Source organism: Choloepus didactylus, chromosome 4 (assembly GCF_015220235.1).
Source record: "Choloepus didactylus isolate mChoDid1 chromosome 4, mChoDid1.pri, whole genome shotgun sequence".
Lineage (NCBI taxonomy): Eukaryota > Metazoa > Chordata > Mammalia > Pilosa > Megalonychidae > Choloepus > Choloepus didactylus.
In genome coordinates this window covers 110434237-110453279 of record NC_051310.1, presented here as the reverse complement: position 1 = coordinate 110453279, position 19043 = coordinate 110434237, and the positions used below count along the sequence as shown (strand labels likewise).

At 46.2% G+C, this 19043-nt stretch overlaps 2 protein-coding genes across 4 annotated transcripts in view; one reads left to right on the top strand and one right to left on the bottom strand.

The window, feature by feature from the left end:
- Positions 1-4135, top strand: part of PIAS1 (protein inhibitor of activated STAT 1) — a 142374-nt gene extending 138239 nt beyond the window's left edge. Inside the window, exon 14 of one of the 2 annotated variants that reach the window (XM_037833578.1) lies at positions 138-4135. In XM_037833578.1, the coding sequence (XP_037689506.1) occupies positions 138-431 (294 nt within the window). In that variant the 3' untranslated portion in view covers positions 432-4135. The remainder of the gene's footprint in view (positions 1-137) is intronic. The other variant, XM_037833579.1, reaches the window with a different exon arrangement.
- A 2462-nt stretch (positions 4136-6597) lies between these two features.
- CALML4 (calmodulin like 4) lies at positions 6598-17586 on the bottom strand. 2 transcript variants are annotated; one of them, XM_037833580.1, is made up of 5 exons: positions 17336-17567; positions 17203-17233; positions 11945-12085; positions 9599-9787; positions 6598-6867 (listed from the first exon to the last, which is right to left on the bottom strand). In XM_037833580.1, exons 1-5 carry the CDS (start codon positions 17336-17338, stop codon positions 6770-6772), a joined length of 462 nt encoding a protein of 153 aa, XP_037689508.1. In that variant the 5' UTR covers positions 17339-17567; the 3' UTR covers positions 6598-6769. The 2 variants fall into 2 exon arrangements, with proteins under 2 accessions (XP_037689508.1, XP_037689511.1); XM_037833583.1 differs by lacking the exon at positions 11945-12085 and having other exon boundaries at positions 6730-6867; positions 17336-17586.
- Between the last annotated feature and the right edge of the window lie 1457 nt (positions 17587-19043).

The following is a 19043-nucleotide window of genomic DNA, read 5'->3' as shown; positions in this document are numbered from 1 at the left end:
CAAAATGTCTTACAAAATACATAAAAAACAACAGATACTCAAAATACATTAGATTTAGACTTTGTTCTGCCAAAAAGAAAATTTATTAATTTATGAGTATAATTAACATTTTAAAAATCTTATGTTTCCCTCCCTAGCATTACAACACTTCCCTCCTTGCCGCTGCCGCAGCAGCCGTTTCAGATGACCAAGACCTCTTACACTCGTCTCGGTTTTTTCCGTATACCTCCTCACAGATGTTTCTTGATCAGTTAAGTGCAGGAGGCAGTACTTCTCTGCCAACCACCAATGGGAGCAGCAGTGGCAGTAACAGCAGCCTCGTGTCCTCCAACAGCCTACGGGAGAGCCATAGCCACACCATCCCCAACAGGAGTGGCACAGACACAGCATCCATCTTCGGCATCATACCAGACATTATCTCATTGGACTGATTCCCTTGCCCTGCTGCTCCCATCCCCACACCAGAGTAAATGAACTTGGCAGAAAGAAGAGAACTTTGTGCTCTGTTTTACCTTATTCTGTTTAGAAAAGTACATAAGCGTGTGTTTTTTCCTTTTTTTAGGGAAAAAATTAAAAGAAATGTACAGAGAACAAAACTATATTTTCAGTTTTACTTTTGTATATAAAAATCTAAGACTGCCTGTCTGATAAAACACTTGTTAAAAAAAAAAAAAGAAAAGGAAAAAAAAAAAAAGCACCCACAGACCACCTTCAGTTCATTTTTTTCTGGATTCTGAAGATTTTTTTCATCATTTGTCCAATGGTTTTAGTTTTATTTTACTTCAGAAAAATGGCATTATTTTATTTGCAAAAAAAACAGAAAAAAGTAATTGCATGTTTTAAATTGCGGGCTTTTCTTTGTTGTGGGGAGGGGGTTGGGGGAAGATAAGTTTAATTTCCATTTTCTAAAAATGAGGAAGTTGGGTTCTGTTTGTGTGAATGTGTGCATATTTTATCCAGCCTTAAGTTATAAATCTCATTTGTCCCACTGCATTGCCTGTGTATTTTCAGGACCTAGCTAGTGGTGTGTGTTCGGTGTGTTTTCAGTGTGTGTGCCTGTGTGTATTTTCCTGTTATTACTGTTCCCTCACCTCCCAAGTTTGCATTCAGTTGATATATCAGTTGCTTGCTTCTTTCAGAGTGCTTTGAAGGTCTTGAACTCATGTAAGCATCTTTATTGACTATCCCAATTGCATGTTTCCATCACATATCCTCTCTTGTTTGTTATATATCCCCTGAGAATATATTTTAGAGATATTGGAGTGAAGCTGTCAGGGTAAGGAGTAGGCTTGGCAGACCTGTGAGTAATACACTTTAGGCTAGTTCTTTATCTAAATCTGGATTTCCAGTATTGTGTATTTAAACCAAGTCTGTGAACACCTGCTTTTTTGGCCACAGGGTAACAAGATCTTCATACCGAAGTAGGAAGTAAAAATAGTTTAGAAGGTCCCGTTGCATGTCTTGTGCAGCTGACAAAGGTAAGGTTATCGTCATCTCAAAAAAAGAAAGAAATTCTAATCTTAAAAGTAAATTCTGTTTGGAAAATACCATGCACCGTATATGTCAATCTGTAGACATCTACTCTTTGATAAACAGTTGAAAATTAAAATGGGTTTGAGTCTTAGTTATTTTTACTCTCTGGTTCTGAGTATACTTACTTACTTAGCCTATCTACCTTATTTGTTTTGTTTTTTCTTCAGCTTTTAAAGAAAAGCATGACATGGGAGAGTTACGTTTTTTTGGAATTCATAGATTAGTCTGATCTATTCTTGTTAACAATGGAACATGTAAATATATTGAAGTTGTTTTTCAGGAGATGAGTGAGGGTTGGAGGGAAGGAAAAGTGGTTCTACTTGTGTCCCAAAATCCTCATTGGAGAAAGTGTTATATTCTCAGGTATGAGAAATATTTTTATAGCAGATCAAGAGTGCAGGTGTAACAAAAAAGATAAAGAAGGGGCTTATCAATTGCCAGTTTTCCAGACTGGATTTTTATATCACAACTGTTAATGTCAACAGGTTGTTCTCAGAGTTGATGAAGGACCACTTTTTGTGTATGAACTTGTCTTTTTAAACCTACTTTTATCCAGGTAGAATTCAAGATGGTTGTACCTTCAGTTGTATGGTAAATTTAATAATTCACATGGCTATATGGCATCTAAAAATAATGACTTTTTTACAGCCTCTCTCTGCCACTAAGTTGTTGACTTGAATTTTGAAAAAAAAAAAGTTGATGTTGATACTATATGTGTGTATGTATATATGTATTTATAGATAAGTGTATGTGACTGACAAGTGAGTTATATAGTCTTCCCCTGTGCATGTGTATATCACACAAATGTCTGAGTATAGTCACTAAACAATTTGCAATTAAAAAAAAAAAAAAACTCAGATTCATTGTCAGGTAAAACAGGAAATAGTTAAATTTTAAAATGAATCTGGTATTATGATGAATAAACAGTTTAAGATCACCTATTGCCATATTACTTTAGGCTAATATCTTAACACTGTCCTAATTTGTGTCTAAATTCAGATGGGGGTAGAAATTCCTAAATTGTGCGGAGTCGCTTCTTATTTCACATTGCATTAGGACACATATTTCTTTTAATTCAGCTACCTAAGGTAAAATGAGTAGTTTTCTTTTTTCTTGTTTCTCCCCCCACCCCTTTTTTCTGTCGTTGTTAGTGGTTTCAAAATTCTGATCAATAACTTTGTGTATGATGCTGAATTACAAACTCTCTGAATGTTGCAGTTGAAAACCTGACCCTCTACTTTCTTCAGCCCAGTTAATTTCCTTCAGTGTCCTGCATTACACCAACCTAAGGGAAGAACGGATAATAGGGAGAAATAAATGTACAGTGGCTTTGGTCATGTCTGCATGGGTGAAATTAACCATTCAGTTATCTTTTTATTTTAGTTCCTTCCACTCTGTAAGGAGTTTGTTTTCTTCAGTTGTTGACTTTCCAAAATGTTACATTATTAGTAATTACTCTGTTGGCTCCATGGTTAAAACCAATGACTTTCATGATCAGTCATAATTATTGGTAGAGTCGTGTACTACATCTTTGTTTCGAGTTAAAAAAATAAAAAAGCTCATATTCATTTCATCTCTTTTCCTTAGCTCACCCTCATTTCCCCACATGCTGTCTGTGGACAGACAGTGATTCTCAGAATCTTTAGTCTTCAGACAAGTTGCCAGCATTCCCCTTGCCTTGGTTTTTCTAATAGGTGTGCATATGTTTGTGTATGTGTTTCTGTATAGTACTGTTTGTGTGTGTGTGTGTGTGTGTGTATGCACACATCTTTGATAAAATAGTTGTTTGACTAGCAGGGTTGAAGTGGCTTTTAATTACTTTGTGGGCATTATTGGACACATCTTTTTAAAACAATCTGAACATTAACCATGCCACACTTGGTTGACTAATTTATTTTGAGCATTAAAATATTTCTACTTCTCTTATTTTAGGCATTATCATAATTACTTATTACTGACTTAGGAAAGATTCACCTAAGCTTCTGAAAAATGTGATTTCTTGGCAGATTTTCCTTTGAGTCAGATGTCGGAAACCGGATGAAATTCTATCCCAATTCTGAACTAATAACTATTGAAAGAATGTTGTTTTTTAAGTAACTTAGTTTTAAATACATAAAACACATCTAGATCTTTGGAACTTTAAAGCACACGTGAAGTTATTTTAGTAAGAATTTTGCTTTATCAATATATTTGAATTGTGTTTTGTTTTTTTGTTTTGTTTTTTTTTTTAAATTAAAAAAACACAGAACTTTGATTTCGGTAAAGAGGGAGGGTGAAGATCTGGTGGTCCCAGAGTGTGCTGCTGTTAATTGTTTAATTAACAAAGGGGAAAATGTATATAAACAGATATAAAAGTTACCATAAATTTCATGAACTTAAATCTGTGATTCATTGCCTTAAAACTTTCTCTCTTAGAATTTCCATACCGCATGCCAAACCAGTAAAATGGCTTTTAAAAATGTATAGTAGACTAATGTCGGTTTGTATAAAAGTACCAAGTGGAAATATTTATTACATGCATTGGAAAAAATTGTTTACCTATTGAATGTTACCTGTTTATGTAGAGTTCTTTAGATGTAATAAAAGAAAAGCCTTCAGTTAATTTGTCTTCTGTAAAATATGCTACTGGGTATACCACTTGATGACCTCTATGAGAAAAAGATAATTTTTTGTGCTTCCAAAGCACCTTTCATCTGGAGATTTCAAAGCATGACAAGTTAACTAATTCACTTGCAACATGCTTTGAGGTAAGTCATGAATATACTGCAATCATTTTTTCTTCTCATTGAAATATGGCTAGCTTTGTAATGAACCACAGCATCTGCTTAGTTTTAAATCTTTTTAATATCTGCAATTTGAGTTGTAAGAGCACCATGGCCTTTTTTTGTAAACAACACAAGGTGCTAGGTAAACCAACTGGAATTTCAGGAATGACTGTGAAACCAGGACAGAAGTAGTGGGTAGTGTAAAATCCTTTTCTAGTAGAGGTTTAAACCAGAACATTTCATAGGAGCTCAAGATCCTAGTCACCGAGCACCTTTAATTAGGAACATACACCCTCCATCAGCAAAGAGGAGCCCAGGTTCTAATGACCACTACACACCACCTCTGTATTTTGGGGAAGTATACTTCACATCCCTGTTCAGCAAATGATGTTAATAAACCTGCTTTAAAACATACTGGGACCACTCAATGATAAAAAGAGATATAAAATAAAAAGCTTTGAAGGAAAGGATCTTCTGATTATTATTACAGCCCAGAACTTCCTTTTCCTATTCCATCTAAATCATCTCTCTCTCCTAATACTTGGTATTCCACATGGGCTGTCCAAGATTTGCTTTCCAATGTCTCTGGGAGTTAGGAGCTGTGGATCTAGGACCCTCGTGCCTTGCCTGAAGGTGAAATGTGGCAGTTGTTTATGAGGTGCTGAAGTCTAACCAGCTCTCAGGTGGATTTACCTTTAAGTTAACGAAGTTTTAAGTGTTGGGGACCCTCATTTGCTTGGGCCTCTTCAAAGCTCCTTGGAGCTACCCTAGAAATTCTCCATTTCTATTGTATTTATACAGAAGGTCACCAAATTGTGTAAGCACTGAGTCCCATAAAACCTGAACCTTCCTCTTCCCCATGTGGACCTGACTCCCCAGTTGCATATCACAGCTTCACTTAGTTGGTGTTAGGGCCATTAACTGCCTGACCCCCAGAAAACCTCTCTCTGCAGCTCCTGTGAATTCCTACTCATTCCAATTGGCAATTACAACATCAGGAAAACTAAAAATCTCCTTTGTCAGGACCTCGGTTGGGTCTGGAGCTACGTGGCATCATGAGATAGTTGCAGCAAGACTATGACTGTCTTCTTCCCTGCAGTTTCCCTAGTGCCTGGCCCTTAAGAAGTGTATTTTGTATAGCTTCCCAAAGGACACACCTCTTTCTTGATTTGGTGCTCTTTGCTTTAGCCACTAAGGCACCATTAGACAAGGCAGCAGCACAGAGAGCCAAATTTTGATACATATAAGGATGAAAACCTTTGTACTTGGTGCTTCTCCCCCCACCTCCCTTTCTGTATGCTGCCGTGTGACTCCAGCCCTTTTTAGGGCTGTGCTGACACTACCAATGGATCTGCAAATGTGATGAGTGTGTGGAGACCTACCTCCAAGCCCAGGCAGCACCAGCCTACAGCACCTCCTGGCTGTGTAACTCACTCAAAGTCAGCTGAGCTGGGTGGGCTCCCTGAAGGACCGGTACCCCTACTACTGTTTCCCAGGTCTTTTGCTGAATCTCTGGCCTTGGCTGCAGACTCAAATAGACTATAATTGGCTGTGTTACATCCTTTTATTTCCTTCTATTCATCTTGGGGAAGTGGCTTGAGGTCACAATCAGTTTGGCCCATTCCCACATGAGCAGACCATCTAGCCCACAATCCTCCCTCTCCCTTACAACACAGTCCAGGAGAGAGCTTGAATTTTTGACAGGAATGTCTGAAAGGGCTCCTCTGGTATGGGGATGTAAAGTCAGATCACTTACCACTGCTTAGCAGATGCTGCCTCATTTGTACATGAATATGTTTTTACTCTATACTTAGTGTCTATGAATGGATATTCTGAACTAGGGTCTGTTGAGATGGAAATGTGAATTTATAAGTGGTCCTGTGGTGCTGCAAGAAGTATTGCCATAAGTTTGTTTGTTTTTAGCCCTTTGGTTCTTGCTGTTTCTCAGCTAGCATTGGCTTTTTTTTGGAAGTGTGGAAGATGGTATTTTGGTAGATTGCCCTTTTTAGGAGAAACACTACCATGGTAACTCAGGATTGCTCAGTGCTCTACAGTTTGCAAAGGCATTTTCAAGTCATTGTCTTAGTCCATCCTCTCAATAGGAATTCAACTTCATTGAGGCCCTCGAGGCTTTGAAGGGTGAAATTATTTGTCCAAAGTCACATAGCTGGGAAATGGCAGGGCCAAGACTGGAACCCAGGCCCAATTCCAAACTGCAGGCTCTTTCCATGCTGTGAAGTGCTAGACTAATGGTAGTTACTAAAATCAATAAAAATGTCATTTATTAAAGACATGCTAATACCATGGCTGAAGTAATTTATTTTCATTGCTGGTTATTCTCAGCTACAGTTGGATAATGCCATCTTGCTGCTGTTCACTATCTCCCTGGAGTGAAAGGAACACTTTTCTTTTTAAAAATTAATCAGTCAAGTTTTCAGGGCCAGGGAAGGCCCTCTTGCATTCGTCCTCATTCAGTAGTCTTGTGTAGGAAGGGTGAGCTTGCGGATAAATTCATCATACTTCACTCTGCCATTTGGTTCGATATTTGCTTCCCTGAAAAGATCATCCACTGCAATAAATCACATTAATTTGTCAGTTTGGCTTTAGTGTTACATTATAGGACATTGAGTTCTTTGGGCTTTGGGGATCCCCAGAGGTCTTTCTGACTGTTCATGTAGAACAGAAAGTAGACCAGTGATCAGAAACAGACAACCCGCTGTCTTCCCCTTGGAGACCACCCAGTCAATTTTGAGTTAAGCAGGCATTCTTCTGGGCCTGGGTTAGGGGTGGGGAGGTATACTGGTTAGGTTTCAGATGCGAAGATCATCCTGTGCTTTTCAGAAAATACCTGACCCTTGCACCTATATTTCAAAAAATCTCTGGCTTAGATGTCATCTTCCACAGCCCAGCCTCTGAGCATCCCAGCTTTGAAATGTCCTGGTGTGGCCTTCCTCTTCCAAATTTGCATTCTGCATCACCCCTGCCCCCACACCAATAGGAGACTCAGTGATAAGTGGTGTCAGCTACCATCACCTGTTTAAAAAAAAGTGAGTCTGGGGGGAGGGTATATTATAAGAGAAAAATAAATCCAACTGTGTCTAAAGCTCAAAGCATACAAAACTGCCATTGTTCTTAGGCGCTGCTCCGAAAAAAAAAAAAAAAAAAATAGAAATCACTTCATTTGCTTGTTTCTTCTAGTTCTGGATTCCCAGGACAAAATACTAGTTTGTCCCAGTCTTTGACAAGAAAAGCCATTTCAGCCAACATTTCTCTGCATTGGCTTCTCAGGGCTGACCTACCATTGGCTCTTTGGACCGTCCTCACCCTCCTGCAAAAACCGTCTCACTGCCCTTTGTTGCCTCTCCTGGACCTAGGCACCCCCCACTCATAATTCTGGCAGTTAGGAAATATCCAGTGATCATCTGCTGAACCATCCTCCTCTAAAGTGTGATTATTGTGCAGTGAGCCTAAGCTGATACCCAGTAATAGTAGGCCTGGGTATTTTTAGAAAGTCGGGACTAATTTATTTCACAGAGAAGTTTCTACTCATCAGCCAGCTGGTCAAAACCATCCCAGTGGACATGCTCAGCATCATCTCCAGCTTCAGCAGTGGTTCCTAGTACCCTCTTCCAGCCAGCCCAGGCACCACTGCCTGTCCAGAAGAGGGGCCCCCACTTCATAGCCCCAGGCTGGAGCCTGATGGTGCCATCTGAGTAAATGGAAGGGAGGTCTATCCTGACAGCCTTCTCCAGTTGCCCCGAGAAAGCTTCTTAATAAAAGTGAAGATTTTCTTTCACTCAGGGTAAAGGATCCCTACTTCTGGTATCATCTTTCCTGCCTCCCACATGTGGCAAGAGAAGTGAAATCTGTCTCCCTGCTTGTCTGGAACACATTACAGTTTCTTTGAAATGTTTCTTTGCTGGTTAAACAAATGAGAGATGTCTGTGAGCTTGGGGGCCATGGTGTTTGCTTTAGACAGAGATCATTAACCACAGGAATTAAGACCCTGGCCGCCCTATATGCCAACACTACACTGGTACATAAAAGGCCCTGAGCAGTGTCCCAAGGGGAAAGAGTGTCCTTGTTTTCCCCATTCACATTAACACAGCCTCAGTGAAAGGGGATAGCGTGATAGCTGCCAGCCTGAAGGAGGGTGGGGTAGAAAAATCTGCTTTCTGTAGCACTATTTTTAAATGCTTTGCACTGTCTTTGTGACTGCAGATAAAAGCTAAACAGACTGTTTTACAGAATGGCAGCTCTTGGAGGAACTTGAGGGATTATCTATTGTAATCTCATTTCACAGTGAGGAAACTGAGGAGAAACTCCTCTTAGCTTCTCCAACAAGAAGGGGAGCCATAGGATGCAAACCTGACTCCACACCTTTGCAACCCTCCATTGGTCTGTTTTGAGGTCAAACTCAGCCTTTAATGAAAGACTGAATGTGACTCACTGTTGAATCCTTTTTCTGTCACCTTCTCATGTCCTAGCTCCAGCCCTCCCACCCCAACCACTGCTAGCCAGTGGCGCAACTGGAAATACCAACCTCTGGCGGTCAGTGGACATGGACTCCAGGGGCAGGTCAGGAGGCTGCTGTGGCAGGAGCGACAGCTTTATAAAGGGCTTACCCAGAGGACCCGGGCCCCTTGTCGTGCTCTTAGGATGACATGCTGGCTACAGGAAGGTACGAGACAAGGGCCCCTTCGCAGGGCTCCGTGACCAGTAGCACTTGTCCAACTATCCCAGCAAAGGCCACCCCAGAGTCCCCTTCTGGAAGAGCAATTAGAGCTGGCTGAGTCCTGAGGAAAGGGACCAAATTCACATCTCAACTTGAAAGCTCTTGGCATCAGCAGCAACTTCAAAGGACAGCTGTGGTGAGGGGAAAAGAGCCTGAGGTGGGGGGTGGGAGCTGTTTAATAGACCAGACCCAGCTCTGCTACTCACAGGCCACTCACTTCACCTCCTTTCTTCTTCACTAAAACAGGGTAACTGCTCAATGGGGTGTTGCAAGCATTAGACAAGGGCCTACAGTGAAGGCTCAACCACAGAGTGAGGCCCACCATCATGCTACCTGATCCCAGCAAGGTTTTCCCCAGGCTATCTCTTCACCTGGGTGGTCCCCACTGGTCTCACCTCTCGGTCCTCTAGGGCCTGGACTGTGGTCCAGAGCTCACCTAGTTTGACTTTTGGGCATGCATCAACTGCAGGGGTCTACTCAATCCTGGAGGCATTTATTGGGCTTTAGTCTCCACCCCCCAATCCCCACCCTCTCTAGTGTGGCAGACAGGGTCCCAGGTTGTCACCTTCCTTGTGGGTGAGCTTCTCCCCCAGTTTTGTGAGTTTTGACCGCAGCTCAGATGCCATGATGTAGCCTTTCTTCTCCTTGTCCGCCATCAACATGGCCAGAAGAATTTCTTTCTTTGGGTCTTCTTGTTTTATTTGCGTGTGCATAATGGTCAGGAAAGTAGAGAAATCCAGCTCTCCATTTCTGTCTAGAAAACCCCCAAACACAGCAGAGTGAACAGGGATGGAAAGGCCGCCTGCCCAAACCATCACAGCCAACTCAGGTGCCAGGAGGTGACTCAGGAGGTGCCACGATGGTGGAGAGGTCAAAGTGAGGAGGAGGAGGTGGCACCTCTTACTGAGTTCCCCCCAGGGCTACTCACTATACTTGATCTCTTCCATTTAATCCCCTCAAACAATCCTCGGTGATTGTGTTTATCATTATCCCATTTTGCCTAATGAGGAGACAGAAGCTCAGAGTATGGAGTAACTTCAGAGAGCAGATGCAGGACCAGTTTGGGACACCACCTCCTCTGCTCCCTCTGGGGTGCTTCCCTCCTGCCCTGAACTGTAGGGCATATGCCCACAGGTCGACCCCTTCTGGGCCAAGGCCATGCCTGCCTTGGTGGCCATCACAGCACAGCCACAAGGATGGACAGATGACCTCACTCAGCCTGGATGGCTCACCTACCTTTCCCCTCTGCTGCCTCCATTCCAGCCTGGCGAGCCTCTTCCAGGGACTGTAGCACAAGCCCTGCCCAGACTATATCCACAGGAATTTGGAACTTCCACCTTACTGCAGCTTCCCGTCAGGAGACAGGAACCAAGGAAACCACCATCTCCTACAGAGCTGGAAGTGAGTCTCCCACATCAAGCCACTGAGCATCCCATCACTGGGCTGCAGGCCTTCAGCATCCCACCTGGGGCTCAAGCCTGGCCTGTCATCTGTCAGCACTGCTGCAGCCATACCCCAGTGAGACCCCGGCAACCCTAGCAGATGGTGCTAACCCACCTGATAGAAGAGGAAACTGAGACCAGAAACTGAGAAGAGGCCTCTGGGTTCCAGGCCAAAAGCTCCTTCCAGGCCATCCCTTCTTCTGGGCCAGTCCCTCCTGAATGTCCACCCACCAGTGCAAATGGCCATCTGGCCTCCAACATTCCCTTCCTCCTTTTTTTTCTTAAAGCAAAACTTGTTTTTGATGATAAAATGTTCTCATAGGGAATATAGGAAACAACTATGAAGGGAATGAAAATCATCCATAACTCCATCACCGGGGAGAACCACTCAGCAGTGTCCTGGGTAGGTTTCCTTCTGGTCTTTTTCCTATAGTATTGCATAGTTTTTAGGAGGTTGGGCTTTGAATTCAGAAGATCTGGGTTCCAGTCCTGATTGACTTGGGCAAGTTACTTAATGGCTCTAAACCTTGTTCTTTCCATATAATATGGGAATTATAATAATGTTCATAGGGTTGTCTGAGCTAAGCCTTGCACCTAATAAGTGTCAGACCCCAGAAAAAAGAGTCTAACATACAGAAGGAATGTCTGATTCAGGGGCCCTGCTGCTTATCTCATAAATACCAGGTGTGCCATAAAGCAAGGGTTGAAGGCTGTTTTAGAAATCCCAGTCACAGTGGCACCTAGACTCTAGGGGGTGGACAAGGCAAGATCAGATATGCCCATAAGCCAAAAGGCCTACTTCCTCCACATAGATAATATAGTGCACATCAAAGAAGAGAAGTGTGTTAGAACGTCTGTAACCAGTCAGCAGGAACTGATAAGCACTCACCCAGTCGAGGCCCAGAACACACTCAGCAGGACCCTTCCCCCCCAACACCCAACATGGGTTTTTCCTTTAAAAAATGCTGCTCTCAGATAGAGGGCCGGAGCCATTTTTCCTTTTTTTCTTTTCTGATGCCTCCCACCTGCTTTCTTCTTCTTTCTTCCTCTAATAAACCTTAAACTCTCTACTTAAACCATGACTCGCTGCGTTTGTGTGGATTCTTGACCGGCTCTGAACCTAACAATAAGTACTTAATAAAGGGAACTTTTGCTTAAAAAAAACAGAATTGGGACCACTATTGGCACTGTCCTTACTATGGCTTTGTGATAAGCTTGGAATGCCTGGATCCTGCTGTCCTCTGTGAAATGAGGTGTTACTGGTTGACGTGAGGATTCATGGAAGCGTGAGCGGACCTACAGTTCACCTGGCCAGGTGCCTCTGGCTCAGTCCCCAGGAGCTCTGCGCCTGCCCCTCAAATGCCTGAGCTCTTCACACCTTCCCCCTCCAGGGCTGCCTGCTGGGTTCTTCAGCTGCAGGGGCTGGGTTGCTGCTTGCTAAGCAAGCCCCTCTGGCCAGGTTCACTCACCTATCCCGTGAGTCTGGAGGTGCCGCTGCACCTCCCCTGGTGTTGGGCTGGCCCCCAGGCACCTCATCACCACCATCAGGTCTGTGGCTTTTATCTTCCCCCTCTGCTGCTTGTCATACAGGGAGAAGCACTCCTTGTACTCTGCACAGCCCAGAAGGGTAAATCAGTTAGCATTTGTTCACTCTCCGCCCCCATCACCTCTCACTGTCCTCTTCCTGCCCTCCCCCCACCGCCAGCACTTCTCCTTCCTCCCCCCTTTCTCCTTACTTTTCCTCCCTCCTTCCTTCGCCCCTCCTAGGGTTGCCAGGTGTAGCAAATAAAAATACAGGCCCGCCAAGTTAAATTTGAATTTCAGATAAACAATTAATAGATTTTTAGTATAAGTGTATCCCAAACATTGCATGGCAAATACTTAACACTAAAAAAATTATTTGTTGTTTCTCTGGATTCAGATTTAACTGGATGTCCTGTATTTAATCTGGCAACCCTGTCTCCTCTCTCCTAACTCTCCCTATGGCTCTCTCCCCTCTCACAACTGACTAAAATTATAGTCAAATCTCTCCTGCCCTCCAGGGACAGCCCAGGAGTACCAGGAGTCCATGGCAGGGCACCCAGATCCCAGGGAATCTTTGCATACCATAGCTTATCTGGGAAACTGGGATAATGCCCTTGGGTTACTGTGAGGACCAGAAATCTCCTCTGAGAAAGCCTGGTAGAGTGGTCCTCCATTTATCGTGATAATTATTGTTATTACTACAAGTGTCCAGCACCCTGCCTCCAGGCTGCTGAACTTTCAAGCTGTCATCAGGACACAGGTGCTGGTCCTGTTCTTAAAGACTTCAAGGAGTACTGTCGGTAAGTCCTTCCAGGGTGTGCTTGCGATCTGGCTTGCTGCTGGCCCACTGAACCTCTTTCTTCCTTGGTACTTGGTGGAGATGAAATGGCTGTTAGAGCTAAGGCCCTTGCACTCTGGAATCTGCATCCTCTGTTCTTCTGGCTCCCAACCTTGGAGGCACAGTAAAGCCAGCCTCGGAGCTTGGGAAGATCCCTGGGCCCGGATTCAGGAGATGGGTGTGGGGCCTGCCTTCAGAATGGGTTAAATGCTCCCCCGGTGACTTTAGTGTAATCCCCTTTGTTTTCCAATTGAGGCAACTGAGGCCCATAGGGCAGAGCCCTCACTGGGAACCTGCCCTGGCCCTGCTGGGGCCCCTTCTAGCCTTGTGCTCTGCTGGCTCAGTTTGGTGCCTCCTCTCTCCTCACACCACTCAGGTCATTTTTCAGAGGCCTGGACTAGCTGCCCTTTAGCTGATGGTAATAATAACAATAACGACAGTTCACTTACCGTTACTGAGCACTTCACCCCCAGGCCCTCTTTTAAACCTCACAACTACCCTGAGGTTAGATGATTCTCATCCCCATTTGCAGATGGGGCAGTGAAGGCGGGAGCTGCTTGGTGCTTCCCCAGCTGAGGCTTTTTGCAGAGCCACTGTTTGCTCCTGGGCAGCCTGGCTCCTGAAGAAAACTCACTCACAAGGCCACACTGTCCCCTCCACTCCAGGACACAGGCCATCAAAGCACAGCAGAGTTGGGGAGGGGAGGCAGAGAGAAGCCCCGAAACCCTCCCTCCCTTCTTTAATGAAAGCCTCCCCAGCCTCCTGGTCAGCAGCCTTTGTGTCTAAGATTTCAGGGGTGTTGCTAATGAAAGGCAGGCTGGCCTAGTGGAGTTTAGAGATAATCAGCGCCTGTGGAGAGGCTGAGGTGGAAGGGGTGCTGACTTGCTCTTTCAGAACTTTCCAGAGCCTAGGTTTGGGAAGGGGCAAACCAAAGAGGACCAGGTTGCAAGGGGCTGGAGTGACCCAAGGGAGAGATCCCATCTTTGCTTCCTGTAGAACCAGCAGTGATACACTGCCACCCCATTTCAGAGGGGTAAGGAAAGGGCTGCCCCCAGGTATGGGGCTTAAACTCAGCCTTCTTCTTGGGCACAGCTCCTAGGGACCCGAGCATCCTGGAGAGAGGGGGGCCTCCTGTGGCCACCCCTATCTTGTTCTGTCTGGGTTTGCCTGTGAGCAAGGCGTGGGACAGCTGTTCTCCCTCAACTACTGTCCCCACTGGGCTGACCAGTGCTGGAAGGCTTTCATCACACCCCTGAGACCTGGAATTGGACCAGATCTATAGATGGGCAAACTGCCTGCCCCCTGCCTTGCATCAGTAACTGGAGCTGCAGCCCCAAACATCAGCAGGGCCAGGGCTCAGATGGAGGCTCATCTCCCATATATCTACAAATATTAAAAGTTCTAAAAGCAGGTGAACAGTTACATAAAAGGTCCAGCCCTTGACATTGACAAATAATCTTTATAGCCTGGAAGGCCAGATCTGAACTTGGAATTTCTGCACTGGTGCAGGCCAGTGGCCCCTTTCCCATCCGTTCTCTACCCTGCACGGAATGCTTCCTGCTCTGAATGCCTGGCTTTTCCTCCTGGTTCCTCACCAACTAACATCCTGCACGTTCTACCGCTTTCTTATTGTTCTCCCCTCATTTAAAAGTGAAGCCCATGAGGACAGGGAGATTGTCTGCTGTTTTCACTCTTGTATCCTAGAACAACCCTACAACAGGGTTGGCACATAGAAAGTACTCAAATATTTGTTGAATGAACGAATTAATTGGGTTAAATGAATTGGATTAAAAACCTTGTTTAGGCCTTCCCTTTGAAAGTGCAAATGCCCGGGGCAAGGCTGATACTTGTAATGTGCTGGGAAATGTTTAAAAATGGTCTCTGATGGGGAGGTGTGATATATAGCATATACATGTGTGTACATAAATTTATTGTGAACTTTAATGCCATAAAAGATATGTAGCACACAATTTACCAATTATACTAAAATATAAAATATTCTTTATTATTAATTTCATAAAGCCAATTGATGACCACAATTGAGTTTTGCCAAACTCTTATATCCATAGTCAACCTGTAGTTGCAATTCAACCGTTATTTGACAAATGGAGTTGCATGGTAATGAATGCAACTCCTTTTCCAACGAATGTTTTGCATTAAATCTGATATGTGATCTACTGTTAAAGTATTTCTTACCCTTGTACTAATCATATTCACTAAAGTGAAAACTTTTGGAAAAGCTGCAGCACCACTGATTGCAATAGGGCTACTTTTTATATTTCTATATAGATGCAGGGACAGAAACATTGTTTGAATCTACATTATTTAATAATGGATGTGTTTTAAAACTAGCTCGCGAAATTCCTAATTATGGCATTTCACACACCTGGGGGATCCCGCCCTGTGCTAGGTCATGCCGGGCCCATGGCTGGCATCCTCCCCTCGGCCCTCACTCATAGCAGCCTGGTGTAGTGCTACCATTATCCCCATGTCACAGATGCTAAGACTGAGGTTCAGAGGTGCCTCCAAAGCCCCTGTTCTTCCCACTCCAGCATGCCACCCCTGTCCAGTCTTTCATTTGTTCATTAGACATTAGTGGACCTTTAGAGCTGGATGCTGTGTTACAAAGAGCAGCTTACACAGCTTCCCTTCTCGGAAACTCGGAGGCCCAAGAAGAGAGGGCCAATGAGCCTCAGAACCTGGTGGGGGTACACTGAGGCCAAGAGCTGGACTCGAGCCCTGAGTCCATCATTCAATATCATCATTAGACCTAGGCAAGGAGGGGCCTCTGCCCAGGGCCCTGAGATTTACAAGGCCCTGCTCTGGCCCTCCCCTGGTCTTGCTGGCCTTGGCTCTCCCCCTGGGGTGAGAAGTCCAAAGAGCCCAAGGGGATGTGTCCACCTGGAGTCCACACTCCCCACCCTGAAGCTAGACCAAACAGGACCCTGGGATCCCTGCCCAGGTAATCCTAAACCCACTTCCAGGACCCACCAGACCCCTGGCCTGGATCACGAAAGCACTGCAGGCCCAAAGTGCTTACAACTTTATCTCAAGTGGTCGGGAGGGCCCCACTGAGAAGGTAACATTTCAGCAGAAAACTGCAGTGGAGTTTCAGATCCCAAGGCTGTGCCCTGTTGAGACAGCTTCAGGACTCAAGGAGCAGCTGGTTGTGCCTTCCTGAGCTTCCAGGCTGGGCTCTGCTGGGCTGCTCCCGCCAGGTGCTCTCATGCTCCAGCCTTGCGGCTCCCATGGCCCAAGTCAGGGCCCCTGAGTTCTGTGTAACCCAACTGAACTAGTGCATCCCTTCTATCCACCCCCCACCCCCAAAGATATGTGTACCTATACATGTGACCTTAGCTGGAAAAAGGTCTTTGCAGAGGTAATCAAGTTAAGATGAGGCCCTACTGGATTAGGGTGGGCCCTAAATTCAATGACTGGTGTCTTTCTAAGAAGAGGAGAGGACACAGAGACCCACAGGGAAGGAGACCATGTGAAGATGGAGCAGAGGCTGAAGCGATGCAGCAACAAGCCAAGGAATGCCAAGGATGGCTGGGAGCTTCCAGAGGCCAGAAGAGGCAAGGATTTTTCCCTAGAGCCCCCAGAGGGGGCATGATCCTGCTGGCACCTTGATTTCAGACCTCTGGACTCCAGAGTGTTGAGAATAATTTCTGTTGCTTTAAGCCACCCAGTCTGTGGTAATTTGTTATGGCAGACCTCGGACTCTAATATATCAACCCAAGATGGGTTCTGTGTAACCCAACTCTCCCCTTGGCCTTGTGGAAACAATACCAAGGGAAATGGAAGCATGGTGGGGTGCGGGAAGGTCAGGGACACAGGAAAAAGGGCTCACACCCAACCAGGCTTGATGTCAGGGCAGAGAGGAGCTCGGAGACCACCTAATCTGACCCACACCTTACAAATGGGGAGACTGAGGGCCAGATAGCAGTATCCTGCCTGAGCAGGCAGACCTGGGCCCTTTTCTCTTTCTCAGCCCATTTCAAAGCCCCCTCCTTCTTTTGCTAGACCCTCAGCCACAGCCAGTTAATTGTCTCTCTCTCTATCCCCAATCTCTCTTCTTTCCAAAAAAGCCAGCTATCAGGTCCTGGAGGAAAACCCTGTGGTCTCCCTCTCCTTTCACCCCCCGCATGTAAATCACCCTGACAAATGTAAAAACATTTCTACCTCTGAGCCTTCCCCCTCCTCCACCAGCCAGCGCACCCTGCCCAGGCCACCCCTTACCCGTGGGTGTTCCCAGCTTGCCCACCAGCTGCCTTCCTTCCCACCAACGAAAAAACCGAGCAGAGCAAATTGCCCGAGCCCCGTATTTCTCTGTGAGTTACTAATTAAAGAGCAACTCCAACCTACCATTAATTTGGTCCTGGGAAAGAAACTTGGCCTGCAGCAGAGAGAGGAAAATAGTCAGGGAAAGACTTAAGTAATGCCTCCTCCCCCCCATTCCCCAGCCCCGCCGGCCGCGCGGACGCAGACCCTCCCTCACCATGGCTGCGCAGCTCCCGGGACCGCCCTCTCCGTTCCCTTCCCTCCCGGCTGCAAGTCGAAAGGTCCCCAAGCTGGGTGGAGGCCCCAGTAATAAATCCGCGGCTGCCGTGGAGACGGGGCCCAACGCCCCTGGGGGTCAGATTCCAGCTTCCTGTGCACAGCGGATGCCCCAGTCGCCGGCCTGGGAGGAGGGGGAGCAGCAGGTTTGTTTTCGAGGAAAGGGTACTGCAGAAGGGCTCTCGCGGGGCTCCCGACACCGGGCTGCTCGGAGGTGTAGCAAAGTGACAGGCACTGTTGTTCCTTCCTTGGAGCCCTGCATGCTGGGAGGGTGTGTGTGTGTGTGTGTGTGTGTGTGTGTTTTGTGTAGCAAAATGACAGGCACTGTTGTTCCTTCCTTGGAGCCCTGCATGCTGGGAGGGTGTGTGTGTGTGTGTGTGTGTGTGTGTGTGTGTGTGTGTGTGTGTGTGTGTGTGTGTGTGTGTGTGTGTGTGTGTGTGTGTGTGTGTGTTTTGGGGGGCTGATCCTCGGCTCGTGTGTGTGTGTGTGTGTGTGTGTGTGTGTGTGTGTGTGTGTATGTGTGTTTTGGGGGGGCTGATCCTTGGCTCTGCCCTGCACCTGCCTCTCTGTCCTGGGAGGAAGCTGGAGCCCCGGCAAGCTCCTACTATGTGTCAGGCACTTTACACCTTGTATCTTATTTAAGGCTCATTACACACCATCTTGTAGGCAAGAGTGAAGAGTGAAGCTGGGAATATGGTGTGGTAGAAGGAACACAGACTTTGGTGCTTTCAGATTTGGATTCCAATCCTTCCTCTGACGCTGACTTGCTAAGTGACCTTGGGCGAATCATTTCACCGCTGTGCCTCAGTTTCCCTATTGTGCCGTATTGCAGGACTGTTGAATCTAGTGACCAGTACACAGTCAAGTCTCAACATGACTCAGTTCCCTTTCCTCCCTCTGGGGGACTCTGCCTGAGCTGGGGTGTCCAGCCCCACAGCAGGCTACTCCGGGGGCATTGCCTGACCAGGAAGGCACCTTGTTTTCTTTCTTTCCATCTTCTCCTTACCCGGCAGCTCCACCCCTTCCGGCAGAAGCTGCTGACACTCCCAATTTCCTCAGTGGTTTGTGCTGCTCCCCTCCTCCATAAAGGAAATGAGGGCAGGGTGGAGGCATTTCCCTGGAGCTGCTGCCCCTGCATCTCTGATCCCGTTTCCCTTGGGTGGAGCTGGAGGCCCTTGTCCACTGCCAGAGACGTGGGCTCAAAATCCAGGGTGCCTGCACTAGGCTCCCGGCCCAAGGGCGAGTGGTCCTTGCCAGGGGTCGCATCTAGCCAGAGGAGGAGGGACCCCTTATGAATGTGTGCAAAGAATGGCACAGGGCTGAAGGGGCCCTGCCTGTGGTCCACCCTCTTCCTCCCTCCTTTCCTGACCACCTGCATGTGGAAAGCCCTCTTTTTCCCTCAAATTGTCTCCTGTCACCTCCTTACACGTGTTCCTCCACCCAGAGAACTTCAGTTTGAGGATTCCGAGGCCTCCCTTTTGGGTGTGAAAAAGAGTGTGGGAGACCTCTGAGGAGAGGGGTGGGTGCCGCTGCCACGGGAGGCAGGAGAGGTTTCCCTGAGCAGAGGGAAGCCAGGGGGACAGAGGGGGAGGGCACTGGGGGGACGGAGCTGAAGCCCGTGGGGAGGCGTGCGGGGGCCAGGCCGCCGA

Excerpts from the sequence above, each read along its gene's own strand:
- CALML4 (XM_037833580.1), bottom strand. Across the intron at positions 9,788-11,944 it reads CCTCCAGACTCACGGGATAG|ACAGAAATGGAGAGCTGGAT; the intron begins GTGAGTGAACCT and ends GGGGTTTTCTAG. Across the intron at positions 6,868-9,598 it reads GAAGCTCACCCACAAGGAAG|TGGATGATCTTTTCAGGGAA; the intron begins GTGACAACCTGG and ends GATTTATTGCAG.